A 24,160-nucleotide genomic window follows, 5' to 3' on the forward strand; every position below is an offset into this window, starting at 1 on the left:
TGAACGTGGCAAGAGATGAATATTATTTGTTTTTCATAGAGTTATTAAGGTAGATATCGGAGCTGTAAGTATTCTTAGCGCTGGATCAATGATAATTTTGAGAATATAAGATAGATTGGACGTGCTAATATTGAAAAGAAAAACATTGTAAATATAATGTATACGAGGTACGTAGAATATACAAACGGGTAGATATACCCACTCCATATGATGATGTCAGATGTAACTAATGCGAATTCCGCCAGATGGTAGTGCGTTATAACTTCCAAGATTTGGTAACGTTTATGTTAGTCTGCCTCGAGAAGAACAATGTGTAATCAATGCCAAGCAATAAAATAAAGATGGCTGTTGACCTTGGCACTAATTTAACTTCACAATTAAATGAAGAATCTCTTAACAGGAAGATCGCACAAGACAGACAACACTACTACTTACGTAGAACATATTCTTGCACCCTAATTTTGATTAAATGGCATTACGGAAGTCATAATTTTCGTGATCAGCATTATTAAACACCACGTATGATACCAAGTAAGATCGTTGTTCATGGCCTTCTTCAGTATGGAAAAAAATGAAATTTATAGCTTATAAATAAGAGGTGTGCCACTTACAAATTCATACTTTGCATGTTCCCTTCCCTGGTTCCTTGGGTGGCCTCTTGTTCATAGCACCCATAGACTAGTTCCAAAGAACATCAAAATCAGTGTAGTGAACTAGCACTCATGTTCATCAGTCACCACTGATCTGCATTTAGGGCTGTTGCCCAGGTGGTAGATTCCCTATCAGTTGTTTACCTACTCTGTTCTTAAACAATTTCAAAGAATTTGTTAAGAAGGAAGCCATACTTTCCGGTGTCAATTCAGTTAAATCTAACAAAGATTTTCAGTCTGTTGAACACACAATTTAAATATAACACTATGATATACCTGTAAAACACATTATTAAACAATTTTTAATCCTTATTTAATAATATGTTTTTTACAGGTATGTCGTAGTGTAATTTTATATTTAACTTGTGTGGTCGACAGACTGAATAGCTTGTAAGTTATATTTCAAAGAACTCAGGAATTTATCGCACATTTCCCTTGATAATGTATTCCACTCCCTAACTCCTCTTCCTATAAATGAATATTGGCCCCAATCAGTCCTCTTGAATTCCAACTTTATCTTCATATAACAATTTTTCCTACAGAAGTTGATGAACAAAATTTCTCAAACAAGCAAGAGATATGGTCTGGACATCAACACTAAGAAAACAAAATTGATGATCATCAGTAAGAAGAACATCCGAGGCATGAATCTGTTCCTCAATGGATCAAGTACAGAGAGAGTTTCAGAATATCCGTACCTGGGTACCATTATTAACGAAACATGGGAGAATTCGCAAGAAATTAAGTGTCGCATTGGAAAAGCGAGAAGTGTTTTCAGTTCAATGAGCTCAACCTTCAAGAATCACGACCTTACAATGGATCAGATCAAAAATTAGATGGATGGCTTTTCCGGCGTTTGCTCTATTAACCACCAAAATGCGACTCCTTAGGTGCTATGTGATTTCAGTTCTCTTTTACGGTGTGGAAACATGGACCCTTACAAAAGCCACCACTGCTAGACTGGAAGCATTTGAACTCTGGCTATCCAGAAGAATTTTGAGAATATCGTGGACTAAAAGTTACAAACGTTGAGGTTCTACACCAAGCTAACAAGAGACCAGAGCTGATCAACACCATCAAGTGTCGTAAATTACAATATTTTGGTCACATGATGAGGAATCAGAAAAGATATGAGCTGCTTCAACTTATCCTGCAAGTGAAAATAGAAGGAAAAAGATCTCCTGGGCGAAGAAGAATTTCCTGGCTCGACAACCTTAAAACCTGGTTCAACAAAACATCTGCAGAACGTTCCGAATTTCAATGGATGAAGCCACAATAGCCATGCTGATCGCCAACGTCCGAGGCAGACAGGCACGCTATGAAGAAGAAGAAGAAGAAAAGCTCCACTCAAACTTGTTGTCTACTAATGTCATTCCATGCTATCTCTTTGCTGACAGCTCAGAATGTCCCAATTATTACATGTTATAAATCTCATTTTTGGTCCGTATTGAAAATTTACAGTTCAAAAATAAATAAAGGTGTTCTTTAATCCACCTATTCAATACTTTAATTTCCACTTATAGTGGTTACATAAACAGACTATGAGTTAAAAGGGACATGTTTCCCCTCAATTTAGGAATTTTTTTTTTTTTTTTTTTTTTTTTGCTAGTTGCTTTACGTCGCACCGACACAGATAGGTCTTATGGCGACGATGGGACAGGAAAGGGCTAGGAGTGGGAAGGAAACGACCGTGGCCTTAATTAAGGTACAGCCCCAGCATTTGCCTGGTGTAAAAATGGGAAACCACGGAAAACCATTTTCAGGGCTGCCGACAGTGGGGTTCGAATCTACTATCTCCCGAATACTGGATACTACATACTATGTTACAGTCTAATTTTAATACTATACTACTACTTTTATCACAATTTTACCATTCTTTTAATATAACGACATTTTAAACCATTTAAATAAACTCAGGGCCCTGACCTTAGGCTTTGTTATTTATAGCTGATGATGTTCGCAAAGACGAACGAAACATGTCCTATTAACCAATGTACCTCATGAATATTTTATAAATAACTGAGTGCATCATCTTTGTATTGAATAGGTGGTTATAAAATAAAAAGTTTTTAACTTTAATACTGGTTACTAGCCGCGCTTAAGCGACTGCTATCCAGCTCGGTAGGGCATCTTCAGCCTAAAAACAATCATCAAGAGCACACCTAATATTAAATATGGAAGCTAAAAGTTTAGCTAGTTACTAAAATTCGGTACATAAAATTGAAAAATGATACATTATACAAACATGTTAATGGAAACACTGTCAACGATTAAACTGGAAACTTCTTTTGTCAGAGACTAAAACTTCTTCCATAAAAATTCTGATTATAATGGTTCAATTCAAATTGTTATTGGAATACCAAAGTGATAATGACATAATGCCAACGACATGCGGGCGTGAACACAAGCACCAACATGAATGTCATATATACAACATGTTTAAGGCCGCTGATGAATTCGTGAGCATAAGATGAAACTGAAGCATCAGTTGAATTATAGTAGGAGTGGCCCTTAGCACCGGTAGGCAATATTATTGTCTGAAACCTTGTCGGGAAATGTCAGTAGATTCTGGTAAAAGTTCTCTGTAAGAGAATGAAAGGAAGAATTAAGATGATTTGATCGCAAGGAGAGAATTCTGTTTACATTGTTTGGAACAGATGAGGACTTACGTGTTAGTTGAAAGATGTTACTTGTTATCAACTGTTGTGTTGGTAGCTGCCCTTCTGTTGGCTCTGAGTCTCGTATTGTAACTGCGCTGCAGAGGTGGTAGTGAACTCGGAGGGGAAGGGATGGGGGAGTATCCTAAATTTATTTGAACTGTCTTTAATAATTTTGGCGTTAATTCATGTAATATGCTTTTACTGTCCGTGATGTCATTAAGATTCTGTTCCTTATTACACATCTGGTTTAAATAGATATATAAACTATTTAGTTCGTTTAACATTCTCCCTTTTTCTATGTTTCTAATTATCGCGATGTCTTTCTCTAAGGATTCAAATCGGTGACAAGTCTCCCTCATATGCAAACTCATCGCTGAGTATTTCCTATGTTTTTCCGCATTAACATGTTCCATGTATCTTGTCATAAAGCTTCTTCCAGTCTGTCCAACATATGAAAAATTACACTGTGTATGTTAGAGTCTGTATACTCAAATGAATTCCATAGGCTTTTTACATTTTTATTCACCAATTTCCACCGATCATAATTACTTTTTAAAAACTCCCCAATGCCTTTCTTATCAACCATATGGTATTTCTTAATAGTACTAGTTTTACAACATACCCTTCTATCACACTTATTTTTTAACTACGACAAAAACAGCTTCGTGGTCGCTTTTACCATCTACCACTTCGGTTGCTCTATAGAGCTCATCTGGTTATATCGGTGCATCATCTAGAATATTTTTCCTCTAGTTGGTGTATTTGTGTTTTATAGTGTATTTGAAACAAAAGTAATTGGATCATAATACTTAATTTCAGGGATATTAGGTCATGTAATGCTTATACGTAATATGCTGACACGTTTTGATCCCGCGACTAGGTTCATCTTCAGAGCAATAACGAAGATTTTATTGGCAATTTTCACTCCATAGTAACCAGGTAGAGAAACCCTGTTAGAAATGTTGTTTATTCCAGGGCCTCTAGAGTCAAGGAGAAAGATGTTGATAAGTTAACTGTGAATAATAGGGATAATTGTGGGGGAAGGATATGATAAGAGGAGGGTGTAGCCAAGGAGAGTATGCCAGGATGTGCATCACACCACCAGAAGTGCAATGCACTATCTGGACTTCAATTCAAGCAAGTACTAAGATGTGATCTTGGTTGGTACCAAAATTTATTACAGATTTTCATCTTTATCCTGTTTGCTAGAAACTTCTGGTTTTCAAGAAAAGATCATTACATTATGTACTATTAAATAATAAAGAAAAAAACATTATTTATTATTTCCAGGATAATATCACATATCCTAAACCTAATGGTAATAATAGTTTTGCGACAAAATCAACAGTAGTACTATATTTACCCACCTATAACACTCCCCCTTATGAGGGAAAATACAAAAAATCAGCTGCAACATCTCAGTTAATGGTAAAACCCATGCAATTGCTTTGGCTACTCTCTCCCTCTGTCCCAGATTACTCAATACCCTTCCAGCCTCCGAGCTCTGCACGGCAGCATATAGCGCATAATTAGGAAGTGTCTAGTAGACAAGCACAAGTGAAAGTGAGCAAGAGAACAAGTTTTATAGCATCCTACACAGTTGAATGTGTTACAGATAATACTGGGGAAAGTAGAGTGAGAGCAGCAAGTTGTAAATATGAAGTGCAGCCGTGTAGGATTTGTTACTGGCGCTGCCAGACAGAAAAATTACTGGAAGAAAAAACATCCCACCTTCTGCAGTATGAAGGAAAATAAAATGTAGGCATAATAGTTTTGGAATTGGTTAGACAACAAGAGGCAAGAGCAATGCTGCAAATCACAAAATGATGCAGTTTAAAGTACATGAAACTGTACAAAGTCTTGGTACTGCTGGAGAGGATTTTAAAGCAAGTAGAGACTGGTCAGAATGCTTTATGCACCGAAGGGCATCACTATCCCAGCGGCTTCCATCAGATTATACCGATAAAGTGATCGAATTTCACTGCTTCCAATGCTGCGCATCCTTGAACAACGCGAGGCAATGTGCAGCTGGGGCGTGGCATTCAGTCATGTGACCAGTCAGATGTGGTAATACAGGAGGTGGCAGATAATTAAATTTAAATAACTATTTTCAGTGTTGTTTTAAAGACACCAGATGTTCTTCTTTATGCTTTTACAACATGTCAACCTAACGTGTATTATGTGAAATTTTCACCTATTATACCCTCCCATATTTTTGAAGTTAAATTAGGGAAAAAAGTGGGTGTTATTGGCGAGTAAATATAGTATTTTAATTAACTGCTAAAAAATAGCTGGGCGGCTTGGAGCAGTCAGTTGAAGATGACCTTGCATATACTCTGTAACTAGTTTTGTCCTAAACGAGATTTTGACAACAAAAAGAGAATGCCCCATTTTTCAAGACTATTTTACAGATACGTACAATAATATGAATATATCAGAGTATTAAGGTCTTAGGTACCTCTGTACCAGCTGGACGACCGGCTGGATCCTCAACAATTCTGCCATCAGCTAGGCACACTAGGGAAACGTGGAGTGAGGTAGATTTCTGTTGCTTCCCTCACTGATCCAGAAGTTGCTATTGCACCAACTAGTGTTGTTCATAACTCAGTCACTTCCATAAAGTCAAAGTCAAAGCCAAGGATGAGACTGAGACAGGTCAATGAAAGTAACCAATTTGTTCTAGCCCATACCGGAAGACATAGTGCACTGTGAACACTAGTTCGCACCAACAATCGCATTCTGTCATTATGAAGAGTTGAACATCACATAATACAAAATTTGGCCATCTATACATAAGCTGGTTCAAAACAACACAACACCACAACATTTAGGGCTTTTACTCCGACTATCAGGTACGTAGTCTGGAGTTTTGCAATCTGACAGATAAATATTAACTAGTGTACTTGCAATGGATTTCAACTATGGTATTGTTATGTGGAACATGTAGTAACATTTTTATTGCACTGGCAATAATGTAGTGAAATTTACTGTGGTGGGATATCTGTTCCCATGTGTTTCATTTGTTTAGCACTATTTCTTTTGAAATTGTATTACAGGAGTCAAATGTTAGACTATAACATGGAAGTTCCAGCCAAGAAGAGAATTAGGACTGAAATGTACACATATTAGGAAACTTCAAAATTAAATGAATATGTAACAAATTACAAAAATGATTGTGTATTGATAATGTTACATGGACACTAAATGTAAGTTCCAAGTTATGTATCATATCTTATAAAATAATTCCTACCACATGATATAGTTTTGTTTTTTCTCCAATGATAATTAAGGCAATATGTATTACGGTGAAAGTAATATTTATCTCCGGAATCAATGCCACCAATTTTGATAGGATGTAAATTAAACGGGGAAACCTGGAAATTACTAGTAGGAGGCACACGTGCGATGCAGGATCGGTAATTTTATTGCAGCAAGTTAAATAAGTATTTTATTCTTTCCAAGACAACAGAGTAGTAACTGGCAAGCATTTATCTCACTTTAGAGCATACACTTAGTAGCAAGTTGGTATGAAATCGAAGAAATATAATCTAATTAACATCTCCATTCGATGGACGAATTGCCATGAAAAGTGTCATATATCTTCACTGCATATAAGCGCCGTGGCGAGGTCTGGAACTAAACCCAGGTCTTTGACATGCACTCTAGTAACTAGAAATTGTATACCACGATCTCTAGTACCCTGCCAACTAACATTTCCATGATAAAAAAATATTCAACCACGAGGACTTGAACCGGTAAATCACAGTGTCGCAGCATCAAGTGATGGCACCATAACGACCACGGCTACCAAACAAGGTTGTCAATGCATTAAGAATTCTGCAATAGCTGAACAAAAAGCGTGATGATGTATTTTATAAATATATGCACAGACTACATTACAAAAACTTATTTTTCAAACAGCATCATGCAGGTGTACATTCATCACAATATTCAGCCATTCTGATTCTTACAGCTATGTTCCAGATAGGAACAGAGTGCCAGATAAGTGGTTGCGCTGCAGCTAAACCAGAGAATATTCCTCCAGACTGCATATAAACAAAATTCGTAGTACACGTTTTCAATCTAATTTCTGGACAAATGTGCAATTTGCCGCATAAATTTAAACCTCATATTTATCTGGCTGCCGTAGTACATACCCTCAATATATTGTAAGGGATGGCAAGTTGATCATATTTCATTCATGACCCATGTCCACACGGCACTATTTAGGTGCTTTGTTGACTTAGAAAAGAAATTTTAAAATGTTCGCTGGGGTAAACTGTTCTGTATCCTGATTAAAGATCAGAATTAGTGCCAGACAAAGAGTTCTGATACATAAATTGTGTAAGAACCAGCAGGCCATTATTAAAAGTCATTGGAACATGAGAGGTAAAGATCAGGAAAGGTGTTAGATGTCTCCAGAAATATTCAATGCATTCATACAAGCAGCACTGAATCAACTGCGACAAAAAGTCAGTGTAAGGGTGAAGATCCTCCTCCTTTCCTGGCTGTACATGCACCCATAAAAGGGGCACTCCCAAGCTAGCTCAGGGTTGGTTCGTCTGACTCAGAGACAGTATGTCCAACATTCTTGTACTGTACTAGATCTAATGGCACTTAAACAGGCTTCAGGGGCTCTGAACTTGGGAGCATGGTTTAGTGATCACGTGGCCTGTAACTGAGTCCCGGCATTGCTTCCACTTACTTGTGCCAGGCTCCTCACTTTCACCTATCCTATCTGATTTTCCTTTGTCAACTCTTGTTCAGTTCCAACCCCAACTCGAGGCCTAGGGAGTCTCATTTTCATGCCCTTTGTGGCTCTTCTCTTTCTTTGGATGATACCTTCATTTTTCAAAGTGTTGGATCCCTTCCATTTTCTCTCTAATTAGTGTTGTATATAAAAGAAGAGACAAATATCACATCCTACAAATTCCAAAGATGTTTACTGCATGAAGTATCAAAAAATGAAACAATTTGCTCAAGACAAAAATGCATTGGGGATAAGTTGTTAAGAACACTGCATCAAACTAACAACATCCTGTACGAACAGGGATCAAATTGTCAATGTACTTCAGTTGTGAAGAGATTGAGGCACGTGGTCAAAGACATGTGTCTGTGCACTCAGTATTTCTGTTACTGTGTGAATTCGTAGGATAAGGTTCTCCTGTGACGAAATAGGAGCCTCGTACAACCATACCCTTGAGAGTAGGTCCCCCCAAAACAAAAGAAACATTTTTGACCTTGAATGCCAATCACCAACAAAAACTCTGTAATTAGTTTACCATGTCACACAACACACTATGCGTTACTACAAGTGACGAATTTCATAATCAGTTCCATATTGAAATTTTTTTTTTACATTAAAATCTTTCTTTAAAAGAAATTATTTTCATTGGTCCACCTTTTCAATACATCTACACTATCCACTTAATTATAAATGGAAAATATAGTAATATTTTATATGTAGTACATGTTTCGACCCACTTTGGATCAGACTTAGCTACTGTACATTGTAGTAGACATCTTAAAAATAAAATCCTATAAACAGATGGTCACATTAGACATGATAAAATGAGATGAGAAAAATAATAAACACACTTAAAAACTTACAACAACATGCAGTATCTTTCCTTCATCTAAAATATTTCTTATTAATTGCAAAAAAACAGCAGCAAGCGGTGTAGATCTGGAAGTAGTCTTAAATGTTGTAAATAAATACAACTGCTGTTTTAAATATGGACAAACAGGCTGGGTGAATACCTCCTAAACATTGCTGTAATAGGACCTTCTTAATAACAGTGTACTTATTTGTTTTAAAGGTACTTCAAAGCAGAAATTTGAAAACTGAACACATAACTTATTTCCTTTTTTTTTTGTGCTTCAATTTCTTCAACATACTCAATTTGCTTTTGTTTTTTTAGACATCTTTATCTTATCACAGAAGCAATTAACATTCATTTTGCTACTGCCTAATACGAGTTCCAACATTTCTGATTTTAGAAAAGAAGTACTCTTTTATTAAATAAGGTCCAATTACAACATTGTTTAAAGGATGTTCCCCAGTCCATTTGACCACATGCTACTGTTTTTATTTATTTATTTTATGCCTTTGTATGTGGCGAAGTTAGGGCCCATGGCCCTCTCTTACACTTAGACACAACATGCAGTACATAGTCGCATAACTTGGAAAAATAACATTAACAGACTCTAGGAACTACCTAAATTAATGGAGTAATATTATAACAGATTATAGTTATTTTTAATGATTAATATTATCTAGCCTATCTGCATCACCTAACAATAGCTGTAAATCATACTTGCACTCATACACACTAACATTCATACAAGCTGATTACGTATTTAAGAGGAAATCTCAAGAAGACCGTTTAAATGAGACTATTGAAGTGCTATTACATATACTAACAGGGAGTGTGTTCCATAGCCTTGCCCCAGACACTAGGAATGAGTGGCTGTATACAGTTGAGTGATTAACCGGTATCATAAGGGTAGAAGTCAATCTGGTACTATGTCCATGGATAGATGAGAGGAAGTTAAAATGTGAGGATAAATATTCAGGTGTAGATTCGTTCAGAAGTCGAAAAATTAGTGTCGCAGTATGCAAATTTCTTAGTCAATCGATTTTCAGCCAGCATAGCTTCTCATAATAAGGGGAAATGTGTGTCCTAAAGTTCAAAGAAAATATAAATCGTATGCAAGAGTTTTGAAGTTTCATAGTTTGTTCTGCAGTTGCATCGGTTAATACACCACAGTAATAAATTATTGGAAAAATGAGGGTTTGAATAAGTTTTATTTTCATGCTGTGTGGAAGAATGGATTGTTTCATTTTTAGCACGTGAAGAGATGCATAAACCTTTCTGCAGACATTTGTTATATGGTCATTCCAGTTTAATGTGTCATTCATGACAACACCTAGGTTTTTTACAGACTTCTGAAAAGGTATAGCTTCACCACAGAGCATAAGATTAGACTATTGTGTGATGTTTGGCGTGTTTAAAAGCCTAGATTGTCCTATTATGATTGCATTTTCTTCGGGTTAATTAATAGGCAGTTTTCTTTAGCATACGAGCTAATTGAATTTAAATTCGAGTTCATAGGGTGGATTGCTTTGTCAATGTTGGGGACTTTAAAGTGTGAGTATATCTGAAGATCATCAGCATAAAGATGATAGTTGTAGTCATTCAGGTGAGAAGAAATGTCATTAATATAGATTAAGAATAAAAGAGGTCCAAGAATGGACCCTTGGGGAACTCCAGATAGCCTAGTCCTCCAATCTGTAGTCTTCATGTTTAATACAACTCGCTGTATGTTCGGAAGTCAGCTTGAAGCACAGTCAGAAAATTGCTGGGGTTGGTAGCACTGCCAGTGGGAACAGATATGGCTTCCAATTAAGAAGAAACATTTTAGACAAAAGAAAGACAATGCATGTTGTTTTAAATTTTTAAGCTGTTGACAACAACAATCAGTAGTTGATGATGATATAAAGTGGGTCACATGTACTACATATAAAATGACAATAACTTCCATTTATAAATAAGTGGATAATGCAGATTTATTTAAAAGATGGACCATTTAAAGTAACTTCTTTTAAGGAAACATTTGAATGTTAAACAGTAAGCATTGCCTGTATTGTTTTGAATCATTCCATATAAATGTTCATGCTATTAACACAAAAAAACCTTTTCTTAGCACAAATGAGGAAACTGCCATCTACTCATAAGGGAAAATTTATATTGTTCCACCTTTCAATACACTTTAAAAAAAAAATTCCATTACTGATACATAATGGAAATACATTTATTTCACCAGAACATGTTTTGGTTCTCTTGAACCATCAATAGCTGGCTGATAGTTAAATTGACAAGAACATTCTAAAAAATTAGAAGAAAAATGATACACTGCACAAAGGACAGAGCCCGCTCAGAGGGACAGAAAAACGTGGGAACTCGTACAGAATACAAATACAACGATTCAAACTCGATTTGTTCTGGGTGATTTCCGACAAAAGAGTAGCGTTACAAAAATGTTGCAATGTTTGGGTTGGGAAGAATTGAGAGAAAGAAGAAGAGCTGCTCGACTAAGTGGTATGTTCCGAGCTGTCAGCGGAGAGATGGCGTGGAATGACATTAGTAGATGAATAGGTTTGAATGGCGTCTATAAAAGTAGGAAAGATCACAATATGAAGATAAAGTTGGAATTCAAGAGGACAAACTGGGGCAAATATTCATTTATAGGAAGGGGAGTTAGGGATTGGAATAACTTACCAAGGGAGATGTTCAATAAATTTCCAATTTCTTTGAAATCATTTCGGAAAAGGCTAGGAAAGCAACAGATAGGGAATCTGCCACCTGGGCGACTGCCCTAAATGCAGATCAGTATTGATTGATTGATCAGTATTGATTGATCATGATTATACCGTATTTGGCATTCCATATAAAGTCTGTCCTATGTTAAATACCAGTAATAACACAAGGAATTCTCACAGCATAAACTGCATGCTGGTCCACTTTAAGAACAGGGAACCAACAATCTCTCTCTAAAATAATATGACTGCAACAAGACAACTCCAATTTCCTCACATAACAACAGTATGTATTAAAAATAACAATCACAACAAGTCTATTTTTAAATCATCATGTTGCATTTTAATGTACTCTATTTTTCACAACACATCACCCACTTATATAAGATTTTCCTAGTAACTTTTTAGACTGTCTTTTGTTAATTTATCAGCCAAATGATGATGGTTCAAAAGGACCAAAAAATGGTCTGGTGAAATAAATGCCTTTCCATTATATATCAATAATGGAATGATGCTTTTAAAAGTGTACTGAAAGGTGGAACAATAAAAAATTTTATCTTATGAGTATTTTAAGTTAATACAGAAAAATTATGAGGTTTATTATTTGAAATGTGATAATGTCATATTTCTGATCAGAGCCTCTCTTTTTGTAATGCAATAGAAGCCTATGTAAGGGCAGGCATGCAGTGATGTTAAGTTATGTGTCTTAAATGATCATCCAACTGATCACTATATTTGAGTATTGGAACATAATGTTGCAGGAGAATGACTATTACCATTATGGCACCTTGATCCTACTACGTTTCAAGGCAATTTGGTTTAGTCCAGCCAAAATAGTTCTTCTGTCAGTTAAAATTATTTTGGACATGTTAAATCTTTGGAAGGAGAGTATTAATATTTCAAATGAACGTTTCTCTATTTTGGTTGATGGCTGTCACGCAGTCTTGAAATACTGCTTTATGATTTTTCATAATGGATTTACAGGTTCAGACAGAATGCAGATTTACTTATCTAACATAATGTTGTGGTTGAACTGAGACAGGTGAATTCGGAATAGAATCCACAACAAAACCAAGTCGATTGGATTTAATGAATCTCAGAAGCTACCAAAATATATTGAAGCTAATGGGTGCTCCATACATTGATACCATCTTCTCTAGTAAGGACTCTGGAATCGTCTTGTGTATGCTTGTGCTCGACGTCAGAAAGGGGATCTCCACCACGTGCACTTTCTTCTAAATATATAGATTCTACCCTAAACTTCTCCTCTACATCTGAACAATCAGCAACACTCTCATCACTAACTGTGTCTGCTGCTAATGGTTTCTGCTCCTGCTCGCATGCAGATTCTAACGCTATCATAGAACTTGCATGAGAATCGGAACTGTATTCCATATTCACACGAATATGATGTTCACCATACACGTGTGGTTCAGAATTCTTCTGTTCTAGTTCACTAACAACATCTGGAACCACTAGAATATCTGGGCGAGAGTCTGAATCATAATCAGTGCTCTGGCCAGCATAGTGCTCGCCATTGACACATAATGGCATAATATGCTTCTCCACATTTGGCTTGTGAGGACCAAGAACGTTCTCATCAAAAAATCCTGGTTGACCTATCACAATTTCTTCTGTTGCACGAGCGATGATTGGTGGACCAACAAAGTCATCATCCACATTTGTTAGCCAGTCAGGACGGGAATTAATACCTTTACCAGATTTCTTCTCGTGAGTAAGGTAATGTGCATTCAGATTGCAGCGTTGAGCAAATTTCCTGTGACATATATGACACTCGAAATTTCTCTCTCCGGTATGAACCATGAGATGGCGCTTCAAATCACCTGCTCTGAAAAATGTCTTAGAACACGTTGGACATTCATAATTTTTCTCCCCGGAATGAGCCAGTATGTGAGTTTTGAGATTGAAGTTCTGAGTGAAAAACTTATGACAAATAGGACATTCAAATTTTTTCTCTGTTACAGTGTGGGTTCGTAGATGACGTTTGTAATCTCCTTGCCTGGAAAATTTATTGGAGCACACCGGGCACGTATAATTCTTTTCACCTGTATGTACAACTAAGTGGGTATCGAGAGTACTACGCCGCACAAATTTCTTCCCACAGATGTAACATTCGAATTTCTTCTCGCCTGTATGTATAACAAGGTGCGACTTTAAGCTACTTCTCTCTGTGAATTGCTTCGAACAAATCTGACAAGTAAATCGTCTTACTCCTGAGTGAGTGGATTGGTGCCTTCTCAGCGCTCTCTTCCGTCCAAATTCCTTGTTACAGATGGAGCACCTAAACTTTTGTTCTGTATCAACACAGAGGGAAAGAAAGGTACCAGGGTTCAAAACTCCTCGCAGGTCTACTTCACCAACAGGAGGCTCATCTGGAGATTCAGGTTCTCTAGGTAGGCACACGGAATTTGACACTGGAATTATTTGTGCCTGCTGGCTGAAAAAGAAGGAACCACCACTGTGAATATGTTGCCAAGTGCTTTCATAGTTGACATATAAAGAATAAATTCTACTGGTTAAATACCATTCTAGATAAGGCTTCAAAGTCTAGAAAATAATTTTGTATTGACAGGAATTCCCAATACAGCTGAACTTCGACTTAAACTACATCTGGAGTGCCACCTTAAATCTCGGCAACCCCGTAAACTATGGATTCTACTTTAACACTGGTCATTTTCTATTACTTTTACATCAGTAACTTTTTCACATGTTCTCACCCCACCATGCTGATTGGGGTGAACTTGGAACTGAATGTCATGTGGAGTGTCACTGTTCACCAACTCCGAAATCTATGGATTTGACACTTTTTGATTATTTTTATGTGTCAAATCCACTCCACCTCCACCTGTAGGGGTGGCTTACACCTACATTGCTATTTGTTTCCAGAGTTATGTGTGTAGCAGAATCTCTCCTTCGCCTAGCCCACATTTACGCACATGACTACTTTGATAACCAGGCCTACATTCTACTGTAAAATATTTGAGCTGACGTTGCCATGCTTATGGTCGGTTATTTCTTCATGCCATTCCTAGAGCAGGGTGGTGTGATGCCAATGTCTCCATAACGGTTAGTTCTTGGCCCTTCAAACATGGTTTTTGGGGCTCTTAGGGCCTCATCAAATTTTGTTCTTCACATCGTGAGGCTTAAGATGAGCTTTATCTCGTCCTTCTACAACAAATGTGATATTTCACCTATACTGGGCTATGTAAATATGCGAAAAGGCCTAAATCTGGGTAATAAAGAGGGCTGATAAAATTTCTTCTAGATGGTGTTACCCACAGGGTCCTAAAAGGTAGGTATAAAACTTTGAGATTGGTGGAACGGTATGGATTTCTATAAGGAACAGATGACAAACAGACATTCTGTTTTATATAGATAGATGTATTAGTTCAACTTACATACAAATCATGATAAACAATAAATCACCAAGGATAACAAGTCATGTTAAAATGTAGGATATGGTTTTTTCCCTTTTTTGGGACAACTTCAGCTCCATATACTTCAAAAATAAAAAATGTACACACATAAATTAAAAAGTGCACTTTTTGCATTAAAAGTGAAATGGAAAAATTTGTTAAAAATCCATCCATTGTCTCTAAGGTGCACTAAATAAATGCATGTGAATGAAAGTGTCATTGTGAAATAGAACACTGTCACAAGGCACAAAAAATAATGCAAAATGCCTCAATGTTCAACTGTTATCTTGTGGAAATACATGTGTGTATTTCCTCAAGATATCAGTTGAGCATTTACGCCATTAATGCATTTCTGATTATTTTTTTGAGTGTCTTGTGACAGTGTTGTATTTTACAGTGACATCTTTGTTCATGGATATTTATTTAGTGCACCCAAGACAACTGATGAATTTTTTGTCAAATTTTCAACGTCAATGGTACACAGTACACTTTTTAAAATTCATATGTATATATTTTTATTATTGAAGTATATCAACATGGAGATAACCCAAAAGAGGGACAAAACATGTCCTACATTTTAACACAACTTCTTATCTTTGGTGATTTAATGTCTATCACAATTTGTATTGAAGGGTGGAACAAATACATCTCTTATAAAGTTGTCAGTCAATAGCAATACAGAATTTAATATGGAGTTTATTACATGCAATGTGGTATTGATTGATTGGTATCGAAGATGTTCTCCAAACAGGAACAGCACTTCCAGATTAAAATTGGAAGTGGTCAAGGCCATACATCACAAGGGTGTAATGAAGGTCTTCATGAGGCATACAGGGATTTGGTGGCACTTTACAGTGGAGCAAAACCTTCAACGTCGGATAAACAGCATGTGGCCGACAAGCCTCGGCGTTACCTTAACGTGCACCGTACCCCAATGACAGTGAATATGCAGTTTTACGGTTCACTTTTGGAACATCACCTGCGAGCGTCATTGCAAGATGCAACGACTCTTTCCGTAGATGCTCCCATCATTTTGCTGGACAACGCTCAGATGCATGTTGCGCAACTGGTGGCAGCTTCATACGCACGATGCGGCTTGGAAATACTCTATCATCCCCCCCTACTCTCTGGTCTTAAGCCGCTGTGATTTTAATTTGAGACCGAAGATGAAGGAACCGCTTTGCGACATATGCTTCCGAAGAACTGTTCCCAAAAACCTACAGGCAACAGACCGCTCGATTCCACCACCCAGAGAACATATACTGTGACAGGGATATTACACCTTCCATATCACTGGCAAATCGTTTCTACATCTGTTATATATTGCTTGTAATTATCAGTTACTGCTAATAAAGAAACAGCTTTTGTACATCTTACAATAATATATATATTTATTTACCCTCCTGTCCAATACATTATCTCATCTTTTAAGATGAAGTAATAAGTTTATTCAGACATGTTTCGCCTACTTATGAGTAATCTTCAGTAACCTATATTAAATAAAAACATTATTCGATTAAAATGTATGTATACACTGTAAAGTGTACTTGGGATATTTACAGTCCCTTAAGAAAATATAATAGTGTTAATAATACATAACACTGTAAGGCATAGCCTTTTCTGGTAAATCTTGGCTTTACATATATATTGGAGTATGTATAGGGCAATTTTATTTTGTAATCCTTCTAGTGAGTGCAACTGTCAAATAGGTATAATTTGTAACAGAAATAAAAAAAGAAATTACACATGTCAGAAATGAAAGCTAAGGTTTAAGCAATACAGATTGTATTAAGTTACATTTTTGCCCACTTAACTGTCCTGGATCAGTTGTTTTTGGTGTCTGCTTCTCAATTACCATGCTCCTATCGGTGTAATATAGCTACTGCTGTTACAGGGGAAGGGAGATCTTTCGGGAAGGGGTGGAGTGAGTTGCTTGAGCATAGGGGAGGGTGTGTTTCTTGTATGTTGTGCGCAGAACATATCTTTGTTGTAGCACCGTTCACAAATGGCTAGCGTGAAAGTTTCCATTAGTATATTTCTCTTTTCATTTATTTCATTTAAATTATATGAGGCATTCCTCTACTGATCAATTATAATATAGATGCTCTCTAAAATGTTGAGTAAAGGGCCCTTTTGTTTATTATATAGGATTTTTAAGTCTTGATATATTGAGCTGTATTTATGATCGGAATCCTTATGATGGTTACTCATGGCAGAGAAATGATAATACATAATGGCATTATGATTTTCTGTATCTCTTGATATAAATTTTTTACCTGTTTGTCTCCAATGTACATGGATTCACATTCCTGACATGCCAATTTATATATTCCAGATTTAGTGTGTTTATTATTGTTATTAATGGCATGGGTTTAAAGAATAGTTTTGTATTAGATGATTGGTCCTATATGCTATTTATATATATATTTTTTTTTAAACATTAGTGACCTGATAAATATTGCTGTTATTAAATACGGAGGTTCTCCTTTAATATTAACATTATTATGAATATCCAATGGAAATGAACTCTATTTTACAAAGTATTTTAAGGTTACAGTTGAAACATGTAAGTTAAACAAAATGATGGTGATTTACATAACAAGTTTACGAAAGATGCAATGAATGAAAATTAGGATGTTTGTAACAGCATTTCTGTATGAAAATATGGTATAGTGGTTGACAATCAAATATTAAATTATCGAATGTTTGAGGACACCCACAAAAGCAAGAATAGTCACCTATCAAAATAATTTTAAAATGTTCAAAATATGATTTGAAATTTCTATGGCCTGACATAAATTGTGTTAACTCAAAATTTGGCAACAAAAGTTTGCACAGAAGTTAGTTGTAAACTGTGGGGAATATATATTCTTCTAGTAACGGATCCATTTGAAGCAGAAGTCCAAAGGAGGTTCCATGGATTCAAGGTATGTTCTTTGATTTGTCTTCTTGCATAGCATAAGGGAGAACTGTTATATACGACTTCCAGACTTGATTAAGCAGCAGCGTTTTCTAGTTGATCAGCTCTCACATTTCCGATGGATCCAGAATGTCCACGAGTCCAGGAAATGCAGATATGGTGGTTTTGATGAGCTATTGTTCTTATAGCAACTGCCAATGGGTTCATATCACATGTTGTCTATAGACTTCAACGCAGCTTGTGAGTCACTGAGTATTTGGATCCTTTTGTTGTTGTCGTCGACACCACAGCTTTGCACATTTAATAGCTAGTAGTTCTGTCTGAAAGACCGAACAGCAGGAGGATAGTTTATACTGTGCTGTAAAAACTTCGACTACAAAAGCACACCTAACAAGGTCCTTATCGTCGTTGCTTGATGTACGAAAGCCATCAGTATAAATGATGCAGTCATGAGTGTCTATGCATTTGTTATGGAGAATCTTCTTGAACAATCTTGGATGACCAGACTGTAAAAAGTGGCATGGTTGTTCTATAACAGTATTGATGATAGGCTGAGGTGGTGGCCTATTTTTCTAAAGTAATGTCAGTTCAGTTAGTCCAATTCAGTCAAAAAGAAGTGTTCAGTTAAGTGCTGCATTGGTAGAAGTTGTCTGGTAACCTCGGGAGATCCGGAGCGCAAAGCCTCTTTGAATTTGCAATAATTTATTCCAGGTTCATTACTTTCCCAGTGTGTTTCAGAAAGAAGAGGCACAGTACAGAATCAGTGGCACAAATACAATGCAATAAATTATTTTAAGTACTTCTGAATTGAGTCCCCATGATTGTCTGCATGTAACAGTTATTCTCTGTAAAAATTTACTGGCTTTAATTTTTAAGTTGTTGAAGTGAGTTCTGAATGTGAGTTGTTTGTCAAGGGTAATGCCCTAAAATAACTGATCTTCAATTTTTATCTGATGTCCATTCATAATTATTCTTCATTTCCTCAGTTTTCTTCTCCTTGTTAGAAACATCGCTTTGGTCTCCATTGCATTAAATTGCAGTTCATTAGTTTCAACCCAATTAAAAATGCTACACAAGGCAGAATTTGTTCGAACAGTGACATATATCTCATTTTCACCTTCAATTAGAATAGCATCATCAGCGTAGCCAATGATTCAACATCCTGTTGGAAGTATTAGTTGTAAGAAGTTGCCATAAAGGATATTCCAGAAACCAGGTCAACATGTTCATCCTTGCAGACAGCATTTGGAAACATACTGTATTTTGTGGAGAGTGCTGTTCCAATCTGAAGCTTCACTTTTCATTTGCAAAAGTAAGACTGAATTAGTTTATAGAGATTTTTTGGGCATCGTTTCTCCTTTAACTGGGACAAATTTTGGACCTCCAAGCATTCTCAAAAGCACCACTTCTGTCCAAAGAAATTAACACAGCAACTTTCTTCCTTGAAAATATGCCTTGGATCCATTCTACCACATCAAGAACAACATCTTCGGTTGATTTCTGAGAGGTAAAGCCATACTGACTGAAACTTAGAAAACCATAGAAATACATGTGATACATAACTTGATGAATGAATAATTTCTCTAAGATCTTTCCAAGCACAGGTAGAAGACAAATTGGTCTAAATGATTTGTGAGTAAAATTAACTAGAGAACTTCCCTTCAGGATTATTTTAACAATTGCCAATTTCCAAGAAGTTGGAAAATGGTTTAGAGACAGACATTTATTTAATAGAATGACAAATAAGGACAGAAAGCAGTATTGAATGTTTTTGATTATATTAGCAGACAATCCATGCCAGCCAGGAGCTTTTTTGTCATTCTGCAAAAGGATGATACGTTCAACTTCCTGTGGGGAAAATGGTGCACCATCTTCCGCATCAGGAGGAATTCCTGAAAACTTTTTAATTGATGCTTGTTGTTCCGAGTTACCTTTTCCATCTGAAAAGAATGTAGTTATCAGAACTTTGCCAGTATCAGAGAAATTTTTTTGTGTAGCTGTTTTCAGTTTCGATTGAGGTGAGGTTGGTATTTAAATTTTCTGGTTTCCTAGATAATTTCTAAATACACCCCAGGGGTTGTTTTTCATTGAAGCAGAGCAAAATTTCTTCCAACATACTGATTTCTGTTTTAGTATTACTTTTCTGAAGTCTTCCTTATTTTTCAAGTATACTTCAAATTTCTAACGTAAAAGAGGGCAGCGACTGGCCTTATGTGACAAGCCAGTACTTGCTTTCAAAACATAGAAAGTTCTTCATTCCAACAGAATTGTTTACATGGCTTTTGAGAGATCATAGGTAAGTTAACCTCTGAAAGCTTTATTATGGTTTCATTTAAGCAGTTTATTATTTCTTCCAACTTGTTCATGGACTTGCAGGACTCTAATCTTATTTGCCATTTTCCCAAGATTTCTTCTGGCTGCCAAATGAAAGTGGTCCCACTTCCCATTTTTGTTCTATATAATCTTGTCAGTTAATCTGAAGCATTAATAGTAGGCCTAGTTGGCATAGAGGTTAGAGCAGGGTCTGAAAGTGTTGGAAGATCACTTACTTTCCAGTCTAAAATGAAAGGAAAAAATAAAGGATACACAAACTTACTAGTAACAAGCTCTGGGAATTACTTTGGAAGTATGTTGGTTTGTCGCCGTTATTGAGGATAGTTAGGTTATTGGCACTACAAAAGTTGTAAAAGTGTTTTCCCTCGAGAGTCTTCGATAGGGCTGTCCCATAATCCATGTTTGACTGGGCGAGTTGGCCGTGTGCGTAGAGGCGCACGGCTGTGAGCTTGCATCCGGGAGATAGTAGGTTCGAATCCCACTATCGGCAGCCCTGAAGATGGTTTTCCGTGGTTTCCCATTTTCACACCAGGCAAATGCTGGGGCTGTACCTTAATTAGGGCCACAGCCGCTTCCTTCCAACTCCTAGGCCTTTCCTATCCCATAGTCGCCATAAGACCTATCTGTGTCGGTGCGACGTAAAGCCCCTAGTAAAAAAAAAATCCATGTTTGACTTTTATGTCTCCACTGAAAAGAATCGGTTTTCTTTCAAATCATCATATATCCGCTGAAGAGCATTTATGTTGATGTTGTCCCCTGTAGAATCAAGATAAGCATTACATATATAAAGTTCATGCTGATTGAATGTTGTGCAAATTACAACTCTGTCAGCAGAGCTGTATTGTGATAACATTAAAATACCTTTCGATTTTTGTTAAAATAGCTGCACGAATCCATTCTTCAGGTGGATTATTTCTGAATACAAGAATCTGAAATTCTTGACCAAATCCAATCATTATATCTTTCCTCACATTGGGTTCTTATAGGCATTAAAATGTTCCTTCGTCACTTTCTATGTTAAGGAGAATCTCCTGCATAGGCACAAGTGATTTACACAAATTTTGTTGATATATTAATACAATGACCATAACTGATTCTCGATTTAAAGATGTTTAATATTTTCTTATAGAAGTAGCAGGATGCTGGGTGTTTAGTGTGCCATGCTGATTTCTTGAAGTAATTTTCTCATTTTCAGATATACAATTTAAACATTTAACCTTCATTCTGGGACGACTATCGATATTATGAACTTCTGAGCAATGGGAGCATGTCTGTTGCTTTCTGCACTCAGTAGAGAAATGTCTGAAACCACGACACATGAAACAATGGATGACTGGAACATATTCACTGAACATACAGCTTGTGTACCCAATATAAAGTTTGTCACAATTCATAAATGTTTTAAAAATGACAGAACTAACTTCAATGACCACATATTGCGTTCTGCCATCTCACGACTTTCTCCTAAAGCAGAGTCGTATGTCATCCTGGCCTTCGGATAACATTTGTTTCACAACTGGATTCTGTTTCATAATGCACTCAATCACTTCATTCTCAGGGAGGTTAACCTCAATTCCGTGAATGATTATTCTGGGAGTCTTTCATGAAATAATGGGATTTTGTCTGGACCATAGTTTTGCACTCATTTTCATTCCTTTATTTTGTATATTTTTTATTTTAACACCAACTTGCAGTGATTTGATTTGTGTTGAAGTTTCATCTTTAGGAGATACTATAACCACATGCTTAGTTGATGTTACTTCATTTTTAGACTGTACAGCATTAGTATAAGTAGCTCGTTACGTACTAGGTTGTGTAATACTTAACACTCCAGTGTCTAGTTAACTCTTCTTTAAAGTCATGCAACCTCAGCTTTATAACATTAATGGACGAAAGCACTTCACGACACCAGTTTCTATTCATTCTCTTGTTTGATTTCAAAGTACTGTACATTAAATTAAACTCATTTTCTGCAGAGCAATACATTTCTCTAACATTCACAGCCACCACCATCTTGTGAATGCTTTACGACAAGTAATACATACAATGTATAACTTTGTCTTTTCGGTGTGTGAATGCCTATCCTCCTTTAGAGCATCAGATAAATGCGTGCATGAGAAACTTTCCTCACCTGCGTAAAAGAGATGAGCAAATACCTCACAACATTTGATGCATATGATAAGCGTATCTCCTCTATATGCAAATCCTGCTGCGTTCTGTTGTAGTGCTGTAGTCAAGATGTTTCAACGTCCAACAGATCGGCTACGTACCTTTTTGAAGTTAGGAGCCTCCATTTTTATTTATTTTTAGTTTAAAAATCTTCCTCCACTTGGAGGCTGCCAAAGACAAAGAATACACAAACAATTCATTCAAAAATAAAATAATTAAATTATGTCTCAATCTTGCGAGTATAAGTGGTGTCTGAGTATCAAAAGAGAACCCCTGAGCGCTTTCACCCCCAGTCTATGAACTCCTTGGTATTGATGTTAAAGGTCTTCATCAGTTCTATCGTCTTCTTAGGGACTGTCCCTCTCGCACCGATCATGAGACCCCTCACTTTTATGTCGTCCAGTTCGTATTTGTTCTTATAATACGGCACTGTAGGCTGGTAGATAGACTTCTTTTCTTGGTCCACTATATCTGGTATATTCTGTGTACCGATCTAATATCTCCCATGTTTTTTGGGTTTTCCGGTTGTTTTATCCATTGCTTTACTTCCTTGTGATTGAACAGATAGTGTACAAGTATGTATACAGTTTTTAAAATTATTATTATTTACTTTATTAATTAATTCCGAGCCAAAGGCTTACATACAGGAATTATACAATACAGTTTGTTTAGTGTCTAAAACTAATATAATGCATTTACATTGGCTGCAATTAAAGAAGTTTGTTATAATGAAAGTTAACTCTAAATATTCCAATATTTCCTTTACGTTACAATTACACAAAGTCTTCTCAAAAAAAATATTGTCTACTTATTTAGGTGCTTATTCCATAGCACTTTCTTTAATCTCATTTTGAATTATGACAGATTGGAAACTGATTAAAATTTTTTTTTTGCTAGTGGCTTTACATCGCAAAAATACATATAGGTCTTATGGCGACGATAGGATAGGAAAGGCCTAGGAGTTGGAAGTGGCTGTGGAAGTGCCTGGTGTGAAAATGGGAAACCACGGGAAACCATCTTCAGGGCTGCCGACAGTGGGATTCGAACCCACTATCTCCCGGATACAAGCTCTCAGCTGCACGCACCTAACCGCACAGCCAACTTGCCTAGTTTAATTCCTTGAAGATGATTATATGATTGAATGGCTGAGAACTTAAAACTACAGTTGCCATACTATATGAATGTACAGTATTTGAAAGAAAGCTATGTCACCTGTTTTTTGTGTGTTATAATTATGAATTTCTGAATTTAGAGTGTAGTTACTATCCGGCAGGACACAGTTTAGTTTAATTTTGTTAATTAATATTAATGATCTAAGAGCAATGCACATATATAACGGCATAATTTTACTATTAGAATATAAAACTCTGGTGGGTGTGTGAAAAGGAAGAATATAGATGTTTTTGATTGCTCCATTTTGTATTACCATAAGTTCACGAAGGACTATCTTTCTGCAACAAGACCAAATTACGTTGAGGTACTATAAGCGACTGTGAATAAGTGAGTAATATACTGTGAATAGAACTTTTCTACGGACTATATATCTTTATCTTCTCAATAGCCCAGATACTGGAGCTATTTTTTTCCCAATATAATCAACATGCTCTAACCAGCTTAAATGTTTATCTATTATTTAGACCCAAATATTTAAAGTGATCCACCTCACCTAT

At 36.4% G+C, this 24,160-nt stretch overlaps 1 protein-coding gene across 2 annotated transcripts in view; it reads right to left on the reverse strand.

Moving 5' to 3' along the window:
• Positions 1–12,312: 12,312 nt before the first annotated feature.
• Positions 12,313–24,160, reverse strand: part of LOC136884504 (uncharacterized) — a 77,265-nt gene continuing 65,417 nt past the window's right edge. For both annotated transcript variants that reach the window (XM_067156719.2, XM_067156717.2), the window contains one exon: positions 12,313–14,088. In XM_067156719.2, coding sequence (XP_067012820.2) covers positions 12,753–14,088 — 1,336 coding nt within the window. In that variant the 3' untranslated portion in view covers positions 12,313–12,752. The remainder of the gene's footprint in view (positions 14,089–24,160) is intronic.

Source organism: Anabrus simplex, chromosome 12 (assembly GCF_040414725.1).
Source record: "Anabrus simplex isolate iqAnaSimp1 chromosome 12, ASM4041472v1, whole genome shotgun sequence".
In the NCBI taxonomy this organism is placed as follows: Eukaryota; Metazoa; Arthropoda; class Insecta; order Orthoptera; family Tettigoniidae; genus Anabrus; species Anabrus simplex.